Source organism: Brassica napus, chromosome A8 (genome assembly GCF_020379485.1).
Source record: "Brassica napus cultivar Da-Ae chromosome A8, Da-Ae, whole genome shotgun sequence".
NCBI lineage: Eukaryota > Viridiplantae > Streptophyta > Magnoliopsida > Brassicales > Brassicaceae > Brassica > Brassica napus.
In genome coordinates, this window is record NC_063441.1 from 4,845,074 (window position 1) to 4,872,844 (window position 27,771).

General features: G+C 33.3%; 2 protein-coding genes across 2 annotated transcripts; one reads left to right on the forward strand and one right to left on the reverse strand.

Moving 5' to 3' along the window:
* The first annotated feature begins 9,776 nt into the window (after window positions 1–9,776).
* On the forward strand, window positions 9,777–10,437 carry LOC106443434 (protein RALF-like 31). The gene has a single exon (XM_013884999.3). The coding sequence runs from the start codon at window positions 9,912–9,914 to the stop codon at window positions 10,242–10,244; it is 333 nt and encodes a 110-aa protein (XP_013740453.2). The 5' UTR covers window positions 9,777–9,911; the 3' UTR covers window positions 10,245–10,437.
* Window positions 10,438–14,486: 4,049 nt separating this feature from the next.
* Window positions 14,487–16,515, reverse strand: LOC106399668 (adenosylhomocysteinase 1-like). Its single transcript, XM_013840127.3, has 2 exons — window positions 15,726–16,515; window positions 14,487–15,481 (listed from the first exon to the last, which is right to left on the reverse strand). Exons 1-2 carry the CDS (start codon window positions 16,434–16,436, stop codon window positions 14,735–14,737), a joined length of 1,458 nt encoding a protein of 485 aa, XP_013695581.1. The 5' UTR covers window positions 16,437–16,515; the 3' UTR covers window positions 14,487–14,734.
* Window positions 16,516–27,771: the final 11,256 nt, after the last annotated feature.

A 27,771-nucleotide genomic window follows, 5' to 3' on the forward strand; every position in this document is an offset into this window, starting at 1 on the left:
TTGCTTATTCCATGTTCAAGAAACCTTATACCATGTTCATCCTTTTCTGAGCATGATTTTCATATAAACACTAACCTTGTAAGCCTTTTTACAAAAAAAAATAAAATAAACACTAAACCATTATACTAATTATTGAAAGGTTTAGTGTTTATTTTATTTTTTTTGTAAAAAGGCTTACGAGGTTAGTGTTTATATGAAAAGCATGCTCAGAAAAGGATGAACATGGTATAAGGTTTCTTGAACATGGAATAAGCAAGGATTGAAGAAACAGAAAAGGATGAACATGGTTTGATTTGCTTATTCCATAATTTATTCTCCCATCCAACTCTTCCTTCTTATTCTATAATTTTCGAATTGAAGAAACAGAAAAGGATGAACATGGTTTGATTTGTCGATAAAGAAGACGACGGCGTTAAAGATTATTAGGATTACAAGTACATTGATCGGAGGTGAATTCGAGATTGGATTTGAAAGCAAGGAATTAAAGACTCAGAAAATCACAAACACAGCTTTATCTCTTCTCTGTGATCTATTTTTTCTTCAGCCGACGAAGAAGAAAAATTGTATTCCACGGCGTTAAACAACTTCACGTCATATTCTGTTTTCCTTTTTTTTAATTCTTTTTCTCTTTTTAATTTTGTAGATAATTCCATTTATATTTTTTACCTTTTTTTCTTCTAAAAACTAAATATGATGTGGCAAATTATTATTGGCTAGGTGAACCTATAGGTTCACCCTAGGGAGTGGACACAAGAATTACTCTTAGAAAAAAGTATGCTCATGTTTTAATATATTTCAAATGCTCGGGATAAAATGCTCCAGTTAATAGTACATCTTAGCTTCGTTATAGTTGATTCTTATGACTTGCTGCATTTTTTTTATAAATTAAATATTTTTACTGATTTTATCGTAAATTAAATATTTTTACTGATTTTATTCTTAACTATACGATCCTAATTGATTTTGAAGAGTGGTTTTTATTTTAAATGATTTAATTTTTCACTAAATGCAAACTATAAACTCCTTCAGTTTGAGATCAATCCTATAAGCAGTGTCATATTAGCATAATTTATAATGCTTGCTTTGTACAATAAACAAATGCACCTGCTTTTTAACAGCGTATAACACAACATCCCAATTATATTTCATATAAAAACTTTTATTACATCTATTTTCTTTTACCCTATTGACAAACTTTTAATAAATCATTTTATTATAATTAATTTCAAATTAGCGTCTATTATAAAACAATTACACTTTAGATGTTAGGGTTATGGAATATTAAACCCAAACTGCATTATACACGGGTCACATGTTAATAACGGACTTTTGAGTTTTTAATGGAGTTTTATCAAAAAAATTATTAATAGACTTTTTCACTGAATCCAAATCACATTATATATGGGTCTCAGTTCGAGTGAAATATGAAAACACTACACTACCGTGGAATATAAAATTTTAAAGGTAAAAATAAATGGAACACAAACTGTGTATATATGACCAAGTCTTTCATCAAAATAGATGTGTTGCATAAAAAAATGTAAAAGCCACATAGTCTAAATACTATATAAACCTCTTGAAAAATTATATTCATTGTCTTCTTTTGGCTTTTTTTTCTCATCATTGATCAAGATCATTGATCTAGGCATTACTTTAGATACGTCAACATATAATTGGCTATGTGAAAACACATGTTCTGGGAAAAACAATATAATTTTTTTGTTATTGATTTTTATTAGCCATTGTGAAAGCAAAAACAACAACAAATTGCATATGTTTCATCTTAAATGAAAAATTTGTTTATGAGGGTGAAATGAACATTCTCGAATAAAAAATTTGGCCAGTTTTTTGCTATTATAAGTTTAATCTCATCACTTGATTTACTAAATGTTTTGCAAGTGACTAGGCGTAGAAATTCAGTTTAAATTTGGGTTCGGTTTGGATTCAGTTCTCTTTGGACTACAAGAAAATAGACAAATTTGCACTGATGATTTTGTCGGTAATTCGACAAAAAAGACCATTCCCAACGAATTTCCGAAAAATCAGTTGTCGGGTCTATCTCGTCAGGAAAAAATCTGTTAGGAGTTTGTCAGAAAATTATACCGGCGAATTCCACGAACGTATTTGATGATTTTTTGACAAAATTAGCCATGGAAAAACTTTTTGGTAAATCATCGCCATAATCTTCTGACGAACACATAGCGTCCTAAAAATATCCCAAATCATATGTATTCGTCAGAAACATATCCCGACCAGAGTTGTTTTATCTGTAATTTATCCCGATGCCATTACCGGAAAACAAACTCTTTCATCCATATTTTTCACTTTTGATGAATTACCGACAAATTTGTTTGTCGTTAATTACCAGTGCACGAAATTTGTCGGAAAAAGTTTAAAATTGTTTTTTAAAAGTAATTTATTAATTTTATTTAAAACTTAAAATTTAAATTAATTTATTTATTTGAAAATATATATAAAATTTAAAATAATATATTTTAATGTGAAATAATGCATAAATGTTTTCTAAATAATAAGCAACTAGGACAAGACCTGCGACTTGCGCATAGTATAAATTTATATGAAAATTATTTAAGAAATATCATATGGAAAATAAAATTTATATTATTGACCGAATTAATAATTTTGGCTCTTAAATAATTTTTTTTTAAAAAAAATTGTTAATTACATAATTTGTTTACTAATGAACTCATCTCATCTTAAAAATATTTTAGGTCAAAAATTATTTATCGCATTAAAACCTAACGTTTAGGCCGAAGAATCCCATACCTACTATTTGGTTACAATAAAACTATGTCAGCTCGGTTTTATATCATGATTTAGCAATTTAAAAGTTAGTTATGGTTATGAGAAGTTTATGTTCACGTGTCAATCCTATCTATCTTCGATATTTTTCTCCTTTTTGTGTCTTTTTAGTTATTGCTCGATATAAATATTGATTTTTAAGTTTATTCTCATTTCTTTCTTTTATTTTGGTATGATATTTAGAAAATGTTTAAGATTCAAAATTATTAAAGAGATACATACTTAGGTTAAAATATGCGTCTTATGCAGAATAAATAATAATTATATATTAAATAACTACGAAATCAGTTATTATTATGTAATAAATTGGCTTGCACATATAAATCAAATGACCGCTCTTGTTTATTCGCAATCATTTTAGGATAAATAAATCAAAACAATCTATTTTATTTATCGTATATGATATATAATTAAATTTAAACGATATGAAGTATATATATATACATAAACACCTATTCAAATAAAATTATTTATGTATATGATTTTATTATCATTGTATCTTATTATAGAACAAAATTTAAACATTGATCACAAAAGTTTATGTAAGATTTTAACAGTTTTAGTAATTTATACTCGTTTTTAAAAATTCAAAATACAACATATACAAAAAAATCTAAAATTTTAATATATGATTAATATAAAGAATTAAACAAAAATGATAAAAAGTATCTATACTATTAAAGCAGAATCCCTAATAGGATTCTGCCCTTGATTTTGAGAATCATTTACAAGGGACTGCCATTTCCTATTTTTGCTTTTTGTTTTAAAAAAACGTCAACATTAATTACCACCAATCAAATCTACAAAACAATTACATAAAATCATTAACTGTTATACTTCTATTTTTGGCCTGATTTTTTTTCAAACCAATTACAATAAATATTACGTTGTGATTCTCCTAAAATCTAGGAACCAAATTTCGACATTATCACTAAATGCAGCCATAATATTAGGCATGTGCCATATTCACCAAGCAAAATCAGTGCATAATAAAAACTTAAAACAATATATATATACAAATGGTCTATAAGACCAAAAATAAGTATTAGTTTTATTGGACTACAAACGACAACAACAAATTTGTTGGGGGCCCATTCGATTTATATTTATCAAACAACCTTTAATTATATAGACTTTGAATTAATTATTTCAATATTTTAATTTTGATGTTAACAAAACAATTAAACATTTTTCTGATATTACATTAAAATATCACATTTACAATTAATAAACATAAAAATATATTTACAATATGGTTTTACATTATATTGCTAAACATTCTTAATTTAAATTATATAGTCTTTTAAAATTTTAATAATATTACATGTCATTGTAAAATTAATTATATTGCAAATAATTTGAAGTTAATTTCTTACTAAATTTTGCAACAATAAATTTCACAGCATTAATATTTTATAGATAAAAAGGATCACATAAACATATAAAAACAACTGATGATAAAAACCATAAAAACACTTGATATAAATTTTATAAAGAAACACATTTGTTATAATAATAGATATATATAAATAAACAATCCCGCGCTTTAAAAGCGCGGGTCAAAATCTAGTACAGATTATTAGCAAATCTCCATTATTTAAAATCATTAATTACTATATATATCATAGTTACATTATGTAATTTTGTAGGTTTTATTTAAGGAAATAATATATAATAAATTTCAATTTGATAAATTAATGGTCTATAATGGACATACTATATAATATAACATTTTCTAGCAATTTAATTTTGGACTAACAAAATTCTCAATTGATTTTCAAGCCGCCACGTAAACAAATTAATATTTCAATTACGTGACAACTCGGCATGATATTTTCTTTAATTAGTACAAACTATATGTTCTAAACTTTTTAAATGTTTCTTTGTTAATATATAGAGGATGTTAAACCATATTTTCTAAGAATTCTGAATTTTATTCTGGTGATGACACGTGGCTACAATTAAAGGTTGTAATGTTTTTCAATTAATATATAAGGGATATTTAAACTTTTGAGATCCAAGAAAACTAAAAGGGAAACAACTGCTTCATCTTGTCCATAATGATCTGATTTAACCTCTGAGCTTCTACCACTTGAGCCTTGTTTGACGCCATTTGAGCTTGGATTTCTGCCATTTGACCAAGGATTATAGCATTTTAGGTCTTCGTAGCTGCAATCCGCGCATCTTTGTTCCTCAGATGCTTCACATTCACAATCTTGGGATCAGTATATGGAGCTTGTGAAAAAGAAGCAATGTTGGATGGACAAGCTAACCCAACCAAACGAAATCCCCTATATATTAATTGAGAAACATTTGAAAAGTTGTAATCTCAATTTTGTATTAATTAAAAGAAGCCCCAATGCATAGGTGGCACTCAATTAGGTAGTCAATTACATTCAATTGAAAAATAAGTAGGTACATATTCGATTTTTATATGTTGTTAGATACATAAGTTGGTCAAACTATATGATATAATGATATGATATGATATTTTCTTTCCTAAATAAAACCTACGGAATTACCATAAATGACTAATATATATATATGACAATTAATGATTTTAATAATAAAGATTTGATAACAATTTATATCTCCTCCATCATTTTTTGTTTAATTTTATATTATTAAAATAAATTAAACAATCAAATTAGCTATAAAAATAAAATTTAGATTTTTTCGTATATGTTATATTTTGAATTTTTAAAAAAGACAATAAATGACTAAAACTATTAAAATTATTATGTTAAAAATTAATGATCAATGGTTTAACATTTTTATTATAAGAAGATACACATGATTTTAAAACCATATGAGTAAGAAATATCATTTAATAATAAAATATATATATATATATATATATATATAGATTAAACACTATATACCATAAGATTACATAAATATTTTAATATCAAAACTTTCAATGAATTTTCAAGAACATTTATAAATTATAAACTTATTAAAGATTTCAGAATGAAAATTTTGTTATCGATGATTTAAATATTTTGTTATAAAACGATATGAATGATCATAGAACCGTATGATTATAAATTCTTATTTAATAAATAACTATACAAAATATACTATTCTTAGAAAAATAGGTTGGTCCATCTTAATTTATATTACACTTTTTATTAAACTAACTATCGAATTGATAAATAACATACCAAAAAATGTTTTGCAATTTTCTTAAATAAAAGCTACGAAATTACCTAATATGAATAATAAATATTTGATAACAATTTTTGTATCTTAGTTCTTTTTTTTAATTTTATATTATTAAAAGATATTTAAAAATCACATTAAATATATAATAAAAACATTTATATTTTTTCTTATATGTTATATTTTGAATTTTTCAAAACGTCTATAAATTATTAGAAATTTGAAGATTCCCACTCTGAAAATTTTGTGATCAATAGATTATTTTCTTGTCATAATAAGTTACAAATGATCATAAAATTGTATTAATATGAACTTTTATTTAATATTATAAGAAAATACACATGCTTTTAAAACCATATGAGTAAAAAATATCATTTAATAATAAAACATATATATATATAGATTATACTATATACCATAAGATTACATAAATATTTTAATATTAAAACTTTCAATGAATTTTCAAAAACATTTATAAATTATAAACTTATTAAAGATTTCACATTGAAAATTTTGTTATCGATGATTTAAATATTCAGTTATAAAATGATATGAAGATCATAGAACTGTATGACTATAAATTCTCATTTAATAAATGACTATATAAAATATACTATTCTTAAAAAATAGGTTGATCCATCTTAACTTACATTATATTTTTTATTAAACTAATTATCGAATTGATAAATAATCTACCAAATATTTTTTTGCACTTTCCTTAATTAGAAGCTACGAAATTACCTAATATGATTAACGTATATATGAAAATTAACTATTATGAATAATAAATAATTGATAACAATTTTGTATCTTAGTTCTTTTTTTTTTTAATTTTATATTATTGAAAGATATTAAAAAATCACATTAAATATATAATAAAAACATTTATATTTTTTCTTATATGTTATATTTTGATTTTTTTAAAACGTCTATATATTATTAGAAATTTGAATATTTCCAATCTGAAAATTTTGTGATCAATAGATTATTTTTTTTGTTATAATAAGTTACAAATGATCATAAAATATAATGCATATGAATTTTTATATAATAAATATTCAAACTAAATAATATATATATATATATATATATATATACTAATGATTTAAAGCAACAAGATTGGCTGATCAATTTATCGTCCAGTTGAAATCTTTCAAAAGTATGTGAAAGACTAAAGTCAAAGTAAATATGGATTTAGAATAGTAGTTATATTTTACTAACCGAAATACCGAAAAAAATCGAATCGAACCGAAACCAACCCGATATCCGGATTGAACACCCCTAATCCAAATGAAGCCAAATTATTGTTTTATTCTCCAAAATATAATAAAAATAATAACTTAATCCCGCGCAAGGCGCGGGTCTTATCCTAGTTTGTTTCTTTAAACCGCTTGAAAAAAAAGGAAAGAAAGTTAATTAAAACGCTAATGAAATTAATAAATTAAAATTTAAAACTTACCCAAGTACGAGGTTGTTAATTTTCTCTCGGATCAAGCAATTAGAAGCTGAGGAACCATCTTCAGACAAAGGCCGGGAAGCAAGAAATTCTTCTACCTGGGTTTCGACCAAGTGGATGACCTCCAAGATAGATATTTCTCCTCTCATACGCAAATTTTGTATATTTTGATTGGAAATGCTTCTTCGCTTCTTCATCTGAATGATGTGAAATCTCACCATATGTTGAGTTTTCTGAATGTCATCTCATTTCTCCGGCTGTGCGTTTTGACTTATACAGCCTCTTCATCTTTTTCCACAACAACAAATACCACATTTGTTTGTATGGCCCCAGAACTCTTTCGCTCGTATCTTGTAATGAGGTTTCCAAACAAATTTACATTTTTTTGGTTCTCATCCGCTTTCCAGTAAATCATGGAATTATCGATGCATATAATCACCTAATACAATAAACCAAGACAGTTACAAGTTTATCAACTTCGTAGTATAACCAGGTCTAAGGTTATCCTCAGGTAGAATACATTTCGCAAAATCAGAAATTACATCCACACATTCTTTACAATCTACTTGCAGATGACAAAGGTGAAATGACCATCTCTACATCATTTGTATAATGGTTAATTTGCTGCGTCTAACATATTTCTGATGGGGGGGAGGGGGTGGTGTATTTCTAGATAGAAGCTGCCGACATTTCTGATGAATTTGTGACGAATTAGCGACAAACACAACAATTTCATTGGAAATTTGTCAAAAGAAAAAATTGATTTTTCAAACGGCTATAAATCAGTCATATTATTCATCGGGAACATTTGACGGATTCTCAATTATATGAACATTTACTCAACAATCACAACGGCTACTTAATATATATATATATATATATTTTTTTCTTGGGAACCATCAAAATTCATTATCATTGGAAAATTTCGTTGGTACTTTGTTGATTATTCCAATGAATGATGGTTCATTGGAAATTCCTTGGTTATTACAAACAAAAACTCGAAGAAAGACAAATTTTCACTTATTTTAGGTTCTCATCGTAAATTCCTAAGTAATTTCTGATATGACTGCCGGAAATTCTGTCAGAAAATGTCATGTTTCTTGTAGTTTTGATTTATTTAGTTCTAAGCAAACTTTAGCCAAAGCCAACCAAAATTAGTTTGGTTTTGTTTGGTTTATGTTCAGTCTGGTTTGTTTTGACTTTGAGTCTGGCTTGGTTTATAGTTGGATTAGTTCAATTGAATTGGTTTGTAATTTTGTTCTAGTTTATTTTAAAAATATATAATTTATAACAAGTTCTGTCATGAATTTTCAATTAGGAATTCATTGGAAGTTAACCCCAAAAAAGTAAAAACTGCTTCAATTTTTAAAATTAAATAAAATATTCATTTTTGATAAATACCAAAAATATATAAAAAATTAATAAAATATAAAAATAAAACAATTATAATTTATATCTCTAATCTAAAAAATTAAACCAGCAAATCCTAAATTAACTAGTTTTCAACTAAACATTTATAAAACAATGTAGCGCATATTTAAAAAAAAAACTATTTTTTTTAAAAATGATATAAAAATATTAAAAAAACTTTTAAAAGATGAAATTATTTTTGAATGAATATTTTTTTTTTGAAAATTTAAAAAATAAAATAAAAAACTTGTAAATTATTTATTATAAAAAGATTTCTGAAATATGAAAGATGAAAAACATTTTTACAAATTGAGAACGCTTATAAATTTGTAAAAATAATAATGCACGTTTGGAAAATATGTCTAAAATAACATAAATACTTTAAAATTCAAAAAAAAAATGAAACGTTTTAAATTTCACAAACACAGAAAAAATAATATTTAAACTAACAAATTCGATAATGAATATTGTAATTTTAAAACTGACATCCGATGACAAAAATAAAAATAAAATAAAGGTGACATCCAATTCATAAATTAACATTCAATTCTAAAGGTAACATCTCTTTTTGTAACACATACTAAATCTCTAAAACTAACATTCAATTCTAAAGGTAACATCTAAATCTCTAAAACTAAAACTTCAAATCTCTAAAACCAACAACCTACCATTAAACAAATCTAACCATCTATATTTTTAATCACACATTAAAATAAATGTTCGTTCAATACTTTATATAATGTTTTTTAATAGACTATAAACTTTAGAAGAAAATCTGAAAGTGGAAAAGGCATTCGTGTTCCTACAATTGACATCGGCCTTTGTAATAATAAGTTGCGTCATACATCCATTGTCGAGGAGTGTTATTCTATTTGCAAACCGACCGGTTTAAGTTGACTTCTTTCCGTAGTTAAACCAAACCCTGCTTTTAATTGTACACACTGTCAGCGACTCTCCTTCTTCGCCAACTACCCCACCGCTCTCTCTCTCTGCTTCTGCCAGATTACAATAGTGAGGGATAGAGAAGCATACAGATCACACCGGCAAAATCTACATCAACATGTTGCACTCTGTTACTTTAGTACTTTTATCCATTCTTTTCCTCCAAACCCACTTCCCAATCTCCGATGCTATCACTGAGATCGACGCGATGCTGGCCCGGAACAGCCTCATCGGAGAAGATGAAGAGCTAATGCCCTCGGAGATCAGCCGGAGAGTTCTTATGGCTCAGAAACGGTACATCGGGTACGAAACCCTAAGGAGGGACATGGTTCCTTGTCAGAAACCAGGCGCCTCGTACTACGATTGCCGATCCGGACAAGCTAATTCTTACAACAGAGGCTGTGAGACCATTACAAGGTGTGCCAGAGACACAAGTGACATCACCACTTGATTAAATTTGGAAGCTTTTTGGTGTTTGTGTTTTAAGAGGCAAAGTAAATGATTTCTATTAAGCTTTGTACTGTTGTTGTTATGTATGTGTTTGAGTCTTTGACATAAGAATTCTAGTATGTGTAATCCTGCAACTGTTTGGTTATCAATGCTCAATTATTCAGATCTATATAATATATGAAGTTTTCATGACATTAGGTGTTTGTTTGTTGGGTGCTTATGAACAAAATTAGAAGCTTTTCACTGGAATTTAGAGAGTTCTTGATTGTTCTTGTATACTGTTACTGAAATAAATTTCAGTGAAAAGGATTAGGAAGATCGCCAATTGTTTTGATTCGTTACAGAGATTGGTGTACTTATAGGAAACCTTGGGTTTCAGGTCCTGAAAATGCTGAAAAGGATGTTGTCTTGGTTCTATGATGATTCCAGAAATAGGAATACATGAGCCGTGTTCGTTTGTTAACCGCAAGACGCTCCCGCTGCGGCAAGAAAAAGCACGGTGATGATGATCAAAATAATAGAATCTGAAGCTAAAGTAACCGCCAACGATTTCCATAGACACAAAAAACGGGATGCCGGTGCCGCTTAAATTTTCAGCGTCCCTTCTACTGCCCCTGCGTCATCGGTGTTGCGTGTTGTTAATCGCCGCTGCGGTCATGGGTGTTGTGTGTTGACGTGATTCTTTTTTAATTTTTGGTCGCTGCCGCTGCGTCTTGCGGCTTAGAAACGAACACGACTATGTTATATACATTTGATTATGTTCGATTTTGGTTAAGCTTATGGATATTTAGACGAACCATGGACTAAACCATTGTATGTTTGTTCATTATCTTGGAAAGTGATTTCATAATTTTGTTGCTTGTATAATGATTCGAGATCATTCTAATATATTACCCAACCCAGTATCGATGCTTCATTATCTTCTTGAAATCATATTTGCTAATCCTCAAACTCATACTGGTTCCTTTGCACATGCGCTTGCAGTGTATATTATCAGCTAGAATTTCATACGTTTCCATGGCCTTCAATAAATTTGCAACATTTCGGTTTATGGTATATAGAAAAGTTTAAGATAATTGATTTGGCTAACTATGTCACCAAAGTTAAATTATTTTTTTTGTCACACATCCGTTTAGAACTCCAGAGTTAAATGTGCTTAGACTGAAATAGTGAAAGGATGAGTGACCTATCAGGAAGTGATTCGCAATACAGTGCAAGTGAGTCTAAAGCACGAAGAAAAGTCAGATGGTGAATGCAGGGTTAGTAAACAATGATTTTGAGCCTTAGAAAATTTACGCACTAACCGTTGGAACGAAATGGGGTTTACGGGCCGAATGAGCGGGCGTGGGTGGTCCATGAGCTGTGGACGATCGGAACATTACACAACATCTTAGATATTTTTCAATATCTGGTATGATAATACTAGGCTTGAGCGTTCACATATTTGGTCCAGGTTCGGAAAGATTTCCTTCAGATCGTGATCTTTCAGATGGGTTCAATCGTCTGGTCCTTCGGATTTTAAGATTTAGACTTATACAAATATTTGTAAATCTTTGTTTTCAAATCGGTTTCGGATCAGATCAATTCAGTTTCAAATATTTTATACTTATAACTACTTGAACAACTCAGGAACCCGACAAAATTTATCTAGAACCCTGTTATATAGTTTTTTTTTTTTTGCAAAATAATCAAAGATAAACTATTAGTGATTAAAACTGAACATTTTTAAATTTCAAATTTAATATTTAAATTATTATATAAAATGAGAATATCACCCCAAAAAACATAATTACTACTTTTTTTGCAATAAACGGCTATTCTATTATTCAACTTTAAAGTGGTTTGGATAATCAGACTATAATAGAACAACCAATGCAATAAAATTTCCTTAAAAAAAATCTTACACTCTTAGCTAATGAATCTGAAATTTTATTTTGTATCCTTGGAATATGTGTACCACTAAAACTAAATCATAAATAAAAGTAAAGAAAACAGAACACGTGAAATCATAGTTGTAGACATTAATGTTTTCTATCAGGTTTGGATCGATTTTATCGGATCGGTCTTTTTAGATCAATTTTTATCGGGTTCAAGTCAGTTTTTTTCATTATGATTATTTTTAGGAGAAGAGTGTTGAACCCATATATTTACCCGTAAAATTTTGGTGCAGTTTAAGGTATTATTTAGATCAGATTCGGTTGTTCAATTTTTGGTCCGGCTAAAATGCCATGGTCTAGATAATACCCCGTCAACGGAGACTGCCCCCTAGACATACTCTCATGATCTTGCTTTGTGAACATATGCTCCCCTAAGGCCATAAACATATTTGGGAATGTTTGAGCCAACATTGACCGTGTAACTAGAATTTGTAAAAAATCTTATGATACATAAAGACCTAAATGTGATATTTACACCATGGGAGGAATCTATTATAAATTTATCTTCTTTTTTTTTGGTGAATACAAGGGAGGAAAACCTCTCAAGTTTAATTTATTTCAAAAAAACGTACTACTCGACCACATGCCTCAACTTAGGCGGGCCTGAACCATCCTCAATCAACAAGAGACTAACTTCTACTGGAACAACATCAAAAATATGAAATCATAACGCTGGAGAAAAACCATAAGTAGCCAAGCCATCTGCAAGACCATTAGCTTCTCTGTAGACGTGTTTAAAACGGACTATCCAGTCCCTAGAAATAAAGCCATAGCACAATCGTACTAGGAAAGACAAAGGATGTGTCTCCGCAATCCCTGTCTGAAAGAAACCAACCACCACAGCAGAGTCCACTTCTACCTCCACACACCTCACTCTTTTTTGCCAAGCAATCAACAGACCATAGTAGACACCCCAAAGCTCGGCCAAAGGTGCAGAGCAACGCCCGATATTCAGACCAAAACCACAGAGCCAACTACCATTCTCATCTCTCAGCACACCGCCAGCCGTAGCAAGCCCCGGATTCCCACGCGAAGCCCCATCCGTATTCACCATAAACCATCCTGTTAGCGGCTTCTCCCACTTAATCCACCTTTCTACTCTCGTTATCCTCACCTCTTCTTTCTTCGCGCTGCACATGTTGATTTCCTTGGCCTGTTCTTTAACGAACTGCACTCGGTCCCTACACAGTCGTTTCACCCCAAAGACGTTCCCACACCGCCACTTCCAAGCCCACCAAACTGCTACTGCAAAAAGAACTACCCAAAGGCCCGTCTCAGTTTTAACCTCCGAGCTCGAAAGGTTATCATAAGTCCATTCAAACAGAGACTGCCGAAAGAACCTTTGCCTCTTAATCCTCGGTATAATACGGTCCCATATACCTTGCATAGCTGGACAATCCCTAAGAACATGTATTATCGACTCCACACCCCCTCTACACACTTGGCAGACATTAGAGACTCCAATATGCCTTCGAAATCTCTCCTCATTTGTCATGATAGCTTGCTGAGAGACCAGCCACAAAAAGACGCGTATCCTCTCCAGTACTTTCAGCCTCCATATACAGTTATAAAACTGTTCCATATCGTGTGTAAAGACATTTTCTCTTGTTAACAGTGCATAAGCTGATGCAACTGAGAAACTACCATCCTGAGTTTCTCCCCAGACCAACCTATCCTTAGCTCATGTTACTGTGTCGAGAACCACTGACCTAAGTTCCAGCCTCTTATCCTCATCAACATACTGCCCAATAACATCAAAATTCCATTCCCTATCCGCCTGCCACAACTCATTAGCCTTGATGTTCACGAGCACGTCTGGAAGATGTCCATGCACAGAATCTACCAAAGCTTCATTACCCAACTCGTTATAAATTTATCTTAATTAAGCTGTATATGTATAAATAATGACAAATTGCAATACTGTAGATATATTAATGTTTTAAATCAAACAATTGAATTAAAAAGAATATCAACAAATATTTTAACATATACCATATGATAATTATCAGTAAAGGGCATATGGTTTGGAAAAGTTATTGTGCTGATTGGGTGAAAAACAATCATACTAGTCTGGATCACTTATGTGAGGCCAGGATACCTCTGTATAATTCAAAAAAAGAAAAACAATCATACTAGTCTCTTAGGAATAAAATTGACTAAATGTGGTATAAATGAGTCCTGCGACTTAGTTTAAAACATTACCTACCATAAATTGCAATGCCCAAATTTGAAATGAGAGCTCGACATTCAATGAAGCAAAGAACATAATAAAGGTGAAACCGTGAAAGAGAAAGAAAGCTCTAAAATTTGGGTACGGAAAATAGTTTCCTCTCTTCCATTTTTAGTTTAAGAGTACAACGGTGATCACAACAGAAAAGCAAATCAAGAGGGAACTCATAACCAAAAGCTAATTTAAGTTTCAAGAAAAAGAAGAACAACAAGCACAACCTTCAAAGCCAATCACCCCTTATTCAGAAGGATATTTGGTCAACTTCATCAGCGGACCAATATCTTCCACTCTTCCAGACAAACCACAACGAGAACCAAACAGCTCTCAGTACCTGTAGTGAGCAGGCTTGTAAGGTCCTTCAATGGGAATGCTGACGTAGTCAGATTGGTCCTTTGTCAGCTTAGTGAGCTTAGCTCCAAGCTTGCCCAAGTGAAGTGCCGCAACCTTCTCATCCAAATGCTTGGGTAGAACGTACACCTTCTTCTCGTACTTACCGCTCGACTTCTCGTTCCAAAGCTCAAGCTGGGCAATCACCTGGTTGGTGAAAGAGCAAGACATGACGAAACTTGGGTGACCAGTGGCACAACCCAAGTTCATGAGACGACCCTCGGCCAAAACAATGATTCCGGACTTGGTGTCTGGGAACACCCACCTGTCGGTCTGGGGCTTGATGGTGATACGCTTCACTCCAGGGAAGGTCTCAAGTCCTTGCATGTCAATCTCGTTGTCAAAGTGACCAATGTTGCAGACGATAGCGTTGTTCTTCATCTTCCTCATGTGGTCAACCATGATGATGTCTTTGTTACCGGTGGTGGTGACAAAGATGTCAGCTTCAGAGACGACATCCTCAAGGGTCAGAACTTGAAGCCCTTCCATCATAGCTTGTAGGGCACAGATGGGATCGATCTCGGTCACAATGACTCTAGCACCAGCGGTTTTCATGGCAGCTGCACAACCCTTTCCGACATCACCATAACCACAGATAACCGCAACCTTTCCGGCGATCATGACATCAGTGGCCCTCATGAGACCATCAGGTAGAGAGTGACGGCAACCGTACAAGTTGTCGAACTGACATTAGAAAACACAAGAGATTAATACGTCATCGTTTCATCCAATCACAGTCAACTATATGATAACACCAAAATGACCAATTTAATCAGTTGAAAACCGAACAAATCGAAAAAATAAAACGAATATAAAAGAGATTCCGGTTCAATGCAGATTACAATAAAATAACAAAACCGAACCAATAGTTCCCGGTTCAATGCAGTGACAAAACCGAAAATGAATGTAAGGAGGAGGAAACGAAAACCTTGCTCTTGGTGACGGAGTCGTTGACGTTAATGGCTGGGAACAAGAGGGCCCCACTTTCCTGCATCTGGTAAAGCCTCTTGACACCGGTGGTGGTCTCCTCAGAGACACCGACGAGTCTCTCCTTCATCTTGTGGTACTTCTTGGGATCAACCTGGAGACCTTCCTTGATGATGGAGAGCACGATCTGGAACTCGGGGTTGTCAGTGGAAGTGGGATCAGGAACCTGGCCCGTCTTCTCAAAGATCTCCTCGGCCTTCACTCCCTCGTGGATCAAAAGCGTGGCGTCGCCACCGTCATCGACGATCAGATCTGGACCACCGCCTGGGCCCCAGTCGAGAGCACGCTCCGTGCACCACCAGTACTCCTGCAGCGTCTCGCCTTTCCAGGCGAAAACGGCGGCGGAGTCGCGGGCGATTGCGGCGGCGGCGTGGTCTTGGGTTGAGAAGATGTTGCAGGAGCACCATCTGACTTCCGCGCCGAGGGCGGTTAGGGTTTCGATGAGGACGGCGGTCTGGATCGTCATGTGGAGAGATCCGGTGATTCTAGCGCCTTTGAAGGGCTGAGCTGGGCCGAACTCGGTACGGCAAGCCATGAGTCCGGGCATCTCAACCTCGGCGAGCTCGAGCTCGAGACGACCGAAGTCGGCCTGAGACATGTCCTTGACCTTGTACTCACGGCCACTCGACGTCTTCTCAACGATCAACGCCATTTTTTCGGATCTAGAGATTTGGGGCAGAGAGAGAGAAGTGTGTGAGGAAAGAAAGGGAGTGAGAGAGTATAAATAGATGAGGTTAAAATGAATTGGACGGCTTAGATTGTTTTAAGGGTTTGGTGGATCTCTGTGATCCAGTGTTTTGCGGAACACGCTGCACTAGTAGTTTGACTCATGTTTTTAGGTCGTTGTGGGTTGATCTAACGATGACCTGTGCAGGATTGCCACGTAGCTGCATCCAAACTCGTCTAAGCGATCGTGGATCATAGTAGTTTCTCAGATATTTATTTTGTGGTGATTTAACATTTAATATTTTGGATTCTTGCATAATAATACTCCATCATTGCATATATACTCGAATTCAAGATTGGCATCAACGAAATGGACTTAATTGATTCCTTTCTCTCTAGCGACAGAGTAGAATTTCATCTATAGAAAGAAGATTTGGGTGGTTTAAATGTATAATATAGTTTGAATATCATTAGAGAGAAATGTAAAAGATGATATTATTCAATTTCGTTTGTTACCAAAATGAATTATTTACAATTATATAAAGTAAAGTACTAAACTGGGTTAAACCATGATTAAATTACATGTACAGTAAACCAATCTAAACCAGTTAATATTCTTTCTCAAGATGGAGGTGTGTAGATGTCCAAAACACTCATCTTAGAAACGAGATCCGGAAATGGTGGAGGATACAATGCCTTCGTCAGAACATATGCAATATGCTTATGCGTACGTACATGCATTGTCTTGATCAAGCTATTGACAATGCGATCACGGATGGTGTAACAATCATGATCAACATGTTTAGTCCTCTCGTGATATACAGAGTTGTTTGCTATGTGGAGAGAGGCTGTGTTGTCACCATATAAGTGTGTAGGCAACAAAACATGCACTTGAAGATCAGTCATAATGCGAAGAAGACACTCGATCTCACAGGATGCATCAGCCAAAGCTCTGAACTCTGCTTCCGCTGGGATTCTGGATATGGTATGTTGCTTCTTTGAATGCTAAGTTACCAAAGACTCACCAAGGAACATAGCATAACCAGTGATGGATTTGCGAGAGTCGGGACAAGATCCCCAATCCGCATCAGCAAAACCACGCAAATCAAATGATCCAGACGCAGCATAGAACAGACCTTGTCCCACCGTACCTTTAAGATAACGAAATAGCTAGTGAGCAGCCTTCAAATGAGCATCTCTAGGTGCAGCAAAGTATTGACAGAGCTTCGTGAGAGTATAAGCTATGTTTGATCGAGTGATGGCAAGATACATCATTCTTCTATAAAATTTAGGCTCAGATAACAAAGCTCCCATCTCATGAACGATCTTAGACCCATCTTTTGGTATGATAGTTTCCGTTGAAAGTCGAACTGTGGGGTCAAGAGGGATAGATGATGGTTTACACCCGAGGAAACATGTATCATCGAGCAACTCAAGAATATATTTCCTTTGACAAATTGAAATGCCTTTTGCAGAACGAGCAATCTCAAAGCCAAGGAAATATTTTGCATCTCCAAGATTTCGGAGTTTGAAATGTGATTCCAACTCACGAATAAACTCCTTGAGAGCTTCATCCTTGTTGCTCACAACCAAGATATCATCAACATACACTAAGACTGCCAAGGATCTTCCATCAACATTCTTCACAAACAAAGTGTGATCATCCCGAGATTTCATGAAACCCATCTTCATTATAGTAGATGATAACGTCAAGTACCACTGCCTAGATGCTTGTTTGAGTCCATAAGGGAATTTGTGTAGTCTACAAACATCATTAGGAAGGACTGAAACGCCTATTAACTCTTCATAACCAGGGAAAGCTTCATATAAATCTCCTCCTCGAGATCACCATTCAAGAATATATAGAGATGTCCAACTGAGTGAGAGACCAATTCATCTTAGCTGCGACATCAATGAGAACCCTTACGGTGCTAAGCTTAGCAACAAGGGAAAATGTATCTTGATAATCAACACCTTCTTCTTGCGTGTAACCCTTACCAACCAGACGATCCGTCTTTCTCTCTTCAATACCATCTGCATGGTATTTGGTCTTGTAAAGCCATTTACGACCAATAGGCTTCTTATCAGGAGGCAATGTATAGATGCTCTAAGTCTTAGTCCTTTCTTGAGAATAAATCTCTTCCTTCATAGCATCTCACCACAACTGATCCAGCATTGCTTCTAAATAGTTTTGAGGATCTTTAGATTTTTTGATAGATTTTATAAAAGAATAAAAGGGCTCGGATAAGGCAGAGTATGAAATGTAATTTGCTATCGGGTAAGGAGTAGAAGAAGGAGAAGAAATATTGTAATAATGATAGTCCTGCAAATGAAAAGGTTGTTTCTTGTTTCGAATCGAACGACTTCCAGAGGGAAGAACGTCAGAAGATGACACATCATTATGAGGATGTGCATCGGAAGATGCTGGTTTAGAGAACTCAGCATCAGGGACAGCAGGTGAGGAAGCGTGAGGAAATAAAGATTTGACATTATCATTTAGAGATGGTAACGCAAAATAGAAGATATCCTCATGAAAAAGAGCACATGACGAGAATAAAAAAAACAGAATGTGTCTCTATGTCTAATAGCTTGTAACCCTTGTACCATGAAGGATATCATAGGAAGACAGAAGCTTTAGTTATAGGATCAAATTTATGTATATTCTTATTTGAAGTACTAGCATAACACAAAAAAAACCAAAGGTTTTTAAGTTTTCATAATCGGATTGTTTATCAGTTAGCTTTTCAAAAGGAGATTTGTGTTCTAAAACAGGGAAAGGTAAACGATTTATAAGAAAGACTGCAGTCAAAACATAATCACCCCAAAATTATAAAGGTACATTAGACTGAAACAATAATGCTCTAGCAACATTCAATATATGTTGATGCTTTCTTTCCACTACATAATTTTGTTCAGGTGTTTCAAGACACAAATGGTATGAGATGATTCCTCTAGCAACCAAAAGATCAGTGAATTTCAATTCGTTTGCATTGTCTGATCTAACAGCCTTAACATTCACATTATATTGATTTGCTACCATCTTAACAAAGTCAGGGAATATTTGTAGAACATCAGACTTAGCACACATCAAGAAAACCCAAGTGGCTCTGCTAAAATCATCAACAATATGTAACGCCCCGAACTTCCCATGGCTAATGGGTCACCCACGTCCACTTTCTCAGCCCATGGGCTCATCTTGTTCCAGCGATCGGTCCGTTAATTTTTCTAAAGGCTCGAAATCATTGTTTACTACCCTACAATCACCACCCGACCTTTTCCCATGCTTTGGCATCACTCGCACGCTATCGCGAATCACTTCTCTATAGGTCACCCATCCTTCCACTACTCTAGTTTAAGCACGCTTAACTCTGGAGTTCTTTCAGGATGTGCTCCGGAAAAGGTAAGTCAATTTTGGTGACATAGGTAGCCAAATCAATTATCTTAAGTCTTTTTCACATATCACAACTCGGGATGTTACAATTCACCCCCTCTCAAAGAACGCAACGTCATCGTTGCGCCCCACGACAGGTCTCAAGACACCTCTCGGGTCAGAACCGAGATGGCTAACCTGGCTCTGATACCACTTGTAACGCCCCGACCCGCCCACGGTAATGGGCCACCCCCACACCCGCTCTCTCTGCCTGTGGGCCCCATCCCGCTCCAGCGATTGGTCCATTAATCTTTCAAGGCTCAAAATCATTGTTTATTGACCCTGCAATCACCACATGACATTTCCCCGTGCTTTGGCCTCACTCGCACGCTATCGCGAATCACTTCCCGATATGTCACCAATCCTTCCACTACTCCAGCTCAAGCACGTTTAACTTTGGAGTTCTTTCAGGATGTGCTCCGGAAAAGGTAAGTCAACTTTGGTGACATAGGTAGCCAAATCAATTATCTTAAGCCTTTCTATATATCACAACTCGGGATGTTACACAATAGTTAAGAAATACTTTGAATTATCAACAGTTGGTTCAGCAAAAAGACCCCAAGTACCAATATGTAAAAAATCAAAAGCATTCTTGCTAATATTTAGATTTGAATGGTAAATGTTTCTATTTTGATAAGTGACAGACATGGCACAAATCAGAATGATCTTTATTAAGTTATGAATTTGAAAGATGAAGAACATTCGATAAGGTATCAATTTTAGATTTGGAGGGATGACCTAATCGTTTATGCCAAATAAGAGAATCCACAACAACAAATACAGACGGCATACCTTGAAAAGATAAATATCTATGTTTATTCTCAGCATCCAAGACATATAAGTTGCCAACTTGACTACTTTGACCAATCATCAATTCATGAGTAAGTTCCTGAATAAAACAATCATTAGCAGTGAAAGAAACTTAAGAATTCAATGTTGTAGTTAAAACACTCACACTTAACAAATTGAATCTGAAATCTGGGATGAAAAGCACGTTAAAAAGAGTAATAGAATCAGTCAAATGAATGCATCCTTCCCCAGCTATAGTAACAATATAACCATTAGGAAGAGTGACATAGGTTTTGTCTAAGGGTTTGTAATCAGTAAACAAGTTCCTATAATGACTAACATGATGAGTGGCTCCTGAGTCTATAATTCAAGTTCTAAGAGACACATCTGTTTCTTTTGAAGTGGAATATATAAGCATGTGATTATAGGAATGGTTGTAAAGAGAAATGAAGTTACCGGAAAGGCGTCCTGTAATCTGTGAAATTACAGGGGCATTAGTTGAAGTCGAAGCAGTAGCTTTCTCAGTTGTGGATGTGACACTAGGAGAGTGGAGTTGAGAACTCAAGTAAGAAATCATAGAATGGAGTTGGTCTTTGGAGATTTGTTCACAAGAGACTTCTTCATTCGTATTGACCGACCGTGTAAACGCCATGTTTGTTGAGGCCATAACAGAAGGTTTCTTTCCTTTGAACATTCCAGGAGGATATCCATGCTTCTTGTAACATCCATGCTTCTTGTAACACTTGTCAACTCTATGACCAAGTCTTAAGCAGAAAGAGCACTTCACTTTGTGATAAGGTCCTTGAGAAATGAGAACTTGGTTATTCTCAGGATTGAGTGACTCTTGAACTTGGAAAGCAACAAGATGATTGGTCATTCGTTGAGCAGATCCTACAATTCATTGACTTTCATCCTGATCAAGCATGTTATATATTTCAGTAAGGCTCAGACGAGGCTTGACGTTCAGAATTTGCCCTCGAATGTTGGCAAAATTCTCGTTGAGTCCCATGAGAAACTGAATGATACGACTAGTCTCTGCTTCCTCCATTAACTCCTTAACATGATCACAATTGCATCTTCTTGCTTTGGTGATCTTTGTGTTAGACAGTTGCTCCCAAGGAGTCTTCTTCCTAGGCCCATGGATCCCTGCTTAAAAGTCGCAATAGCCTGCTCTAACTGATACTTCCTTGGGAGATTACTCACTCGAAACCTTGAGTACAAATCATTCCACATCTCAACAGCATCATCATAATACATGATGTTATCATACATCTCATGATTCACTGTATTAAGTAACCACGACTTAACCATGTTGTTGCATCTACTTCAGATCTTGAACAACGGATCATTTTCAGCTGGTCTAACTAATGATCCATCGAATCCTATCTTGTTCTTAGCATCAAGACTCATCCTCATCGCGATATACCAGTTGTTATAATTCAATCCATCTAACTTCTGATTCGAGATGCACAATCCAAGATGATGCAAGAAATACGGACTATGAGTGTTGTCGATGGAGTTCATACTAGAGCTATTAAATCCACGAGGTTGCACACGGAGAGTTCCAATATTCTGTGGCGGATTGATCTCGACGTCTAGATCATCGTCTTCTTTTGCGGAAAAATGCGATTGATTCTGCATTGCAGATGTTTCTGTACCAGAAACGGTGTTTCGAGTCCTCATCTTCCTTCCTTGCTTCGCCATTGTAGAGATCGAGATCAAAAACTTTAGAAGATCGAAATCGGATATCAAAAATCACCGATAGCGATATTTTCCAATTCGTAACTTCAATCGAAGCTCAGATTGAACTGGATCTTTAGGAAATAAGGTGAAGTTTGAAGAATTTGTGAGATAATCGAAGAGAAATCAGAGAAAACAAGCAGAAAATGCTCTGATACCATAACAGAGTTTGAACATCGACAGAGAGAAATATAAAAGATGATATTATTTAATCTCGTTTGTTACCGAAATGAGTCATTTACAAATATATAAAATAAACTACTAAACCAGACTAAACCATGATTAAATTACACGTACGGTAAACCAATCTAAACTGGCTAATAAGGTAGGTGAAAAATATATGTTATCAATAAGGTGTCAACTATTTAAAGACGTATCACACCTCATATCAACCAGCCATTAGCAGAAGAGAGTAGTATTTCAACTACTCTCCGTTGAATATATCGTGTGGTTTAATGTTCACGATCACTTTCACTCTAAAATCTCTTTTACTGCATTAATCATTTTGCCATCAATCCCAGTCTGACGTCTTGCATTTTAGATGAGATCTTGTTCTTCTTATTGGCCCACGAGAGTCGCCCCATGTTCTCCGCATCTTTCAACGATATATTTTCCACATAAATGGCTTTAGATCCATCACATGTAACTGTGTAATGTCTGAATTAGATATAAATGGAAGTAATATATATTGTAATAAAGTTTAGTCCAACATGTGAACCAGTGGCTCCACTTCTTTTAGTTTCCCCTAAATTATATTGTTCTTTCTTTCACATCCAATCCAAGTGAGTGTTAACCAGTCATTGAACCGCTGCAAGAAAACTAATTGAACAAGTTGTTTTCCAACCAATTGTTATAGAAATGGCTAATCGTTAGTTCGTTGACCAATGAACAACTACTACGATTCTATCTATTGTGTTGTGATTAGTTTGTTTTTCAGAATCACTTTGTTAATTTTCTACGATGTAGATTTATAAAAGAATGGGAGATATTTTGTTTAGAGGAGGTTTGTATATTTCATTCAATTCCATTCATAAGATTCACACTGAAAGTACACTTCAATTTATATACTATATATATACAATTGACAAAATTTTATTTTGAAAACAAACTTTCATTGTATGAAGGAAAAAAAACTAAAAAGAAAATGGTATAGACAAATATCATTTCTTGTGTGAGTTATTATTTTCGCTTTGGGCGGATAATTTATATATTATGTGCGAGGTATTATTTTTCATAATTTCTAGTTTCTTTATCATTTTTTTATGTTAATCTTTTTTTTTTGATATTAGGATATTCAACTTCAGTTTCATTAGGATTAACTAAATTTTGTAATTCGATTACTGAGATAATTAATTTTAGCGGATTATGTTCTACTTTATTTTGGTAGTATGTATTGTGTGTAATGTTTAGACTCTGAAGATATTATATTTTTAATTTTCATCAGTATTAGAACTTGAAGATTTTCTTGGAACATTACTTTTATTTTCTTCATTGGATACGATAAATTTAATATCTTGTTTATATGAAAAAAATTTCTTTGTTTATTACTTTATTTTTTATATCTTGTTATATTACGCTTTCCCATTTTTTAAAAAATATTTTATTGATTATGTATAATTATTTGTTGTGTTTTTCATCAATGTCATGTTAGTTCTCATGAACTTAAGTTAATGATAAAAAAAAAGAGAGATTCACTTTGCAATAAATAATTGTTGACATTGCTTACATATTTCATATCAAACAATATTATTAACTGATTTTTCTAATTTGAATTTTTATAAATTTTCTCTGTATATTTTGAAAAATAAAATTTTGTTATATTATCTCTTTTGGTTATTTTATGTAAATTACTAATTTTTAATAGTTTTGAAAAATTTATTTTGTTTATGATTTATTTTCTTGTCGTGCTTTTAAATCAAAATTTTAAATTCTCTAAATCTGAATTTGCTGACAAAGCTATATAAACTTCAACTATATTCACTATTTTTTTTTAATTTTCTGACTTGATTTTGATGACACTGAAAGATCAAATATCGTAAATAGATTTTCCTCATTTCTTATATTTTTATTTTTATAAATTTATGTATTATCAGATTATATTATGTAATTTCACTAAATTATTATTTATCCGCTAATTTTATTATATTAAAATATGTTTTGTGTTTTCACTAATTATTTTTTAATATTTTTACATTTCATTATTTCCTATTTTCCAAATAGAATTTATTAAAAACTATAATGTATCAATTTTGGTTGTAGTTCTTTTTTGTCATCAGTTTTTAATTATTATTTATAAATTTATATTTGACCTTTTTGACGAAGAAAGTATAAATAAAAATTTGAGATTCATTTTTTCGTTGGCCTGGGATAAAAGGTGAGAAAATTGAAAATTATTTTCTTTGTTTTGTAGATTTTTCTATTTAGTTTTGAAATTTATGTATTTTGAATTATATTATATGATTTTTGTTAAATTATTGTTTGACAGACTAGTGTCAAAATTTTAGTTTAACTGAAGTTAAACTAATAACTTATGGGTAATTTAATGTTATTTTAAAATATCTAGTGCAAAATAAAAAGGTGAAAATGTGAAGTATTAAATAAATATTATAAAACTATGCTGATATATCATATTTAACTTATTTGGAGCTATTGACATGTGTCAAAAAAAAGATAAATATCAACTTTATTAGTATATAAATAGTTTTGCACGGTGTAATATAATTCAGAGGACAAACTTAATATAAATATTTGAAAGCCTTTAAGTAAAAAAAAGAAGTTAATATATAAATATTAAATAGTTGGTTTTAGTGGAATTTAATGAATCATCGATTCCACTTAATTTTTTCTCTACTATGTCAACCATTTGCACCCTTAAATGTTTTTAACTGTATAAGTTGGATTAAATCCCAAATTTTAAAACCTAAATCGTCGTATGAAAGTCCACTATTAAAATTGAATTTTAATAGCCTGAGACATGAAGAGGTGGAAAATGCAATGGTCTCTGTGTACTGTCTGGATCTGGACAGGCGTGTGGAGGAGCGTCGGTGGATCTGAACACTGAAGTCTTAAGATCAACGTTCAAATAAAAATAAACAAATTAAACTATTAATGTTTACATACAAAAAGAGAAACTATACGTATGTTTTAATTTCTAAAAGATTTGAACTATTTAAAGCAACCGACAGCGAGAATCATATCAATTAGGCGATGGTGTGGGTTTTCTTTTCTTCATATTCATATTAGGCAGATCTAAAACAATTTTATCCCCTTTGTTTATAAATAAAAAAGTATGTTGAATCCATTTTAAATAGATCGTTATCCCCGACAAAAGAAAAATAGATTGTTAAATGGCATTTATATAAATTATGTACTCAAACGCCATGGTGTTAACATTCGGGTCACAGAAAGCAACTTCGGTGTCGGTCCAGAATAATTAAACGCCTGGAGCAAATTTTCAAAAGTACTACCTCTAAGAGGATTTAACCCTGTTATACTTCTAAGAGATTCTAAAGGTATCAAGCCACTACATCAAAGAAACTATTTTATCACTGGCGCACCTAAATTATTTATAAATTTTGGCGTCTGAATCCTTGTGTCACAGGTTTTAATCTAGGATCGGCCTTGAGCAATCTGTACATTATAGTATTTGTTGAAGGTGCATTTTGCACTTTCATTAATATTTGATCTAAATTAAAGTATTCGAATTCAAATTATACATCACTAAAAAAAACATATAAGAAAAATGATAATTCGATGGCGAACTCGCACCCATACCAAAAGGGAGGCAATCTCAAACCGGTCAACAAACACATACGATGCAGTCTGGCCATATGCCTTACGACAAGGTGAGCTGCACTCGCCTCACAATGAATATGTGACCTCATCCAACAAAGGTCGAATATGTGACTTCAGCAACAAGGATGATGAAGTTTCTTTTGTCGCATTTGGGGCATTCCCCGACCATAAAAGAAGGAATCAGTCCTCAGATCAAGGAACCAACTTTTCTCTCCAGAACTTCTAGAAAGATAAACTTAAGGGATGATTGGTTGTGGCTGTAGATGTTCTGGACAACCAAAATTTAGTCTAGAGCTATATATATCAACCAAGCGAGCTTTTCTTTCCTTAAAAAACTCACAACAAAAAAATCTCTGCAAAATCAAAATATGGCTGTAGAGAGCTTTATTTTCACAGCAAAAAAATTATTGCTTTAGAAAGCTACAACAAATAAATCTACACAATAAATTCTACAGAAAAAATATAAAGCTACAGCCCTTACCAATCATCCCCTTAGCGACATCAATACTTATTGTATAACACGCTCGATTCGATAATCTCACTCACCTCACTTTGTAACATCTTTTTGATTTCGATTTACTTCAAATATAAATGAGAATTCGACCTGCTTTGTCCCTAATCTACTTCTAAATCACCTACTCGAGCCTCACACTCAATATTTGGCACAGTCTGTGGAGATAAATCAAAAATCTCTCTACGCAGAAAGTATTTCGAAGATGTCTGATCCTACAAGATCAGCACTCCAAAGTGAAGGAACGTCAGCAACATCGAAGCTGTCAATATCCATTACTCGAAGTTCCTCTCTCCTGACAAACTCTAAGGCGCCAGTACCGTATAATCCAACGTTTGTGCAAGAGATCTAATCAACCCCAATGATTCGAAGTGGGAAAGAACCCACCCAAGTTGAGTCAAACATTTCCGGAACAAAAGACTCAACCACTTATGACCAGGCCCGACATGCCAACGAGCACATAAAAACAAAGGAGTGGCAAACACGATGTCCCTGGTACAAACAAACCAACAACCCCACTACTCGAATGAGTAGATACACTAACACAAATCACGGATGCTCTATTCGAATGCATAACATAGCTGAGGCAAACCGTTAATGAAACAAAGTCACATCAAACAGAGGAATGGGTGGCTTGTTGATGCAACTACAACGCAATCTCTTTGGGGTTTGTTCATCTCCAAGGGAAAGCACACCAGCGCCTCATTATGCGACGCCAGCAACCGCCACAAATGGAATCATATGAACTCGACATGACGTCACACAAAATGCTGTACTTGACTTCAAAATAGACGAGGTAATTAAAGGAATGAAACAATAGATTTAAGAGATGAGTTTGAGAGTGAAGCAGGTGATAAACTTGTCCCCCGAGATTAATCAGGTACTAAAAGAAATGCAAAAGACACCATCCACGAGCAGGATCAGTAGGCACAAGGTCAACAATCTTGGAAACATACAAATCCCGATGCATAATGGGACGACCGATCCAAATGAACCCCACATTAAGTTCAGCATCACCATGGCACAAGCTCGATCTATCCTCGAAGAGTGCGACAT

Bases quoted from the DNA above. Each gene is read 5' to 3' on its own strand.
- LOC106443434 (XM_013884999.3), top strand. From the start codon at position 9,912: ATGTTGCACTCTGTTACTTTAGTACTTTTATCCATTCTTTTCCTCCAA.
- LOC106399668 (XM_013840127.3), bottom strand. From the start codon at position 16,436: ATGGCGTTGATCGTTGAGAAGACGTCGAGTGGCCGTGAGTACAAGGTC. The intron at 15,482-15,725 runs GTTTTCGTTTCC...TTCTAATGTCAG, and splicing joins ACTCCGTCACCAAGAGCAAG to TTCGACAACTTGTACGGTTG.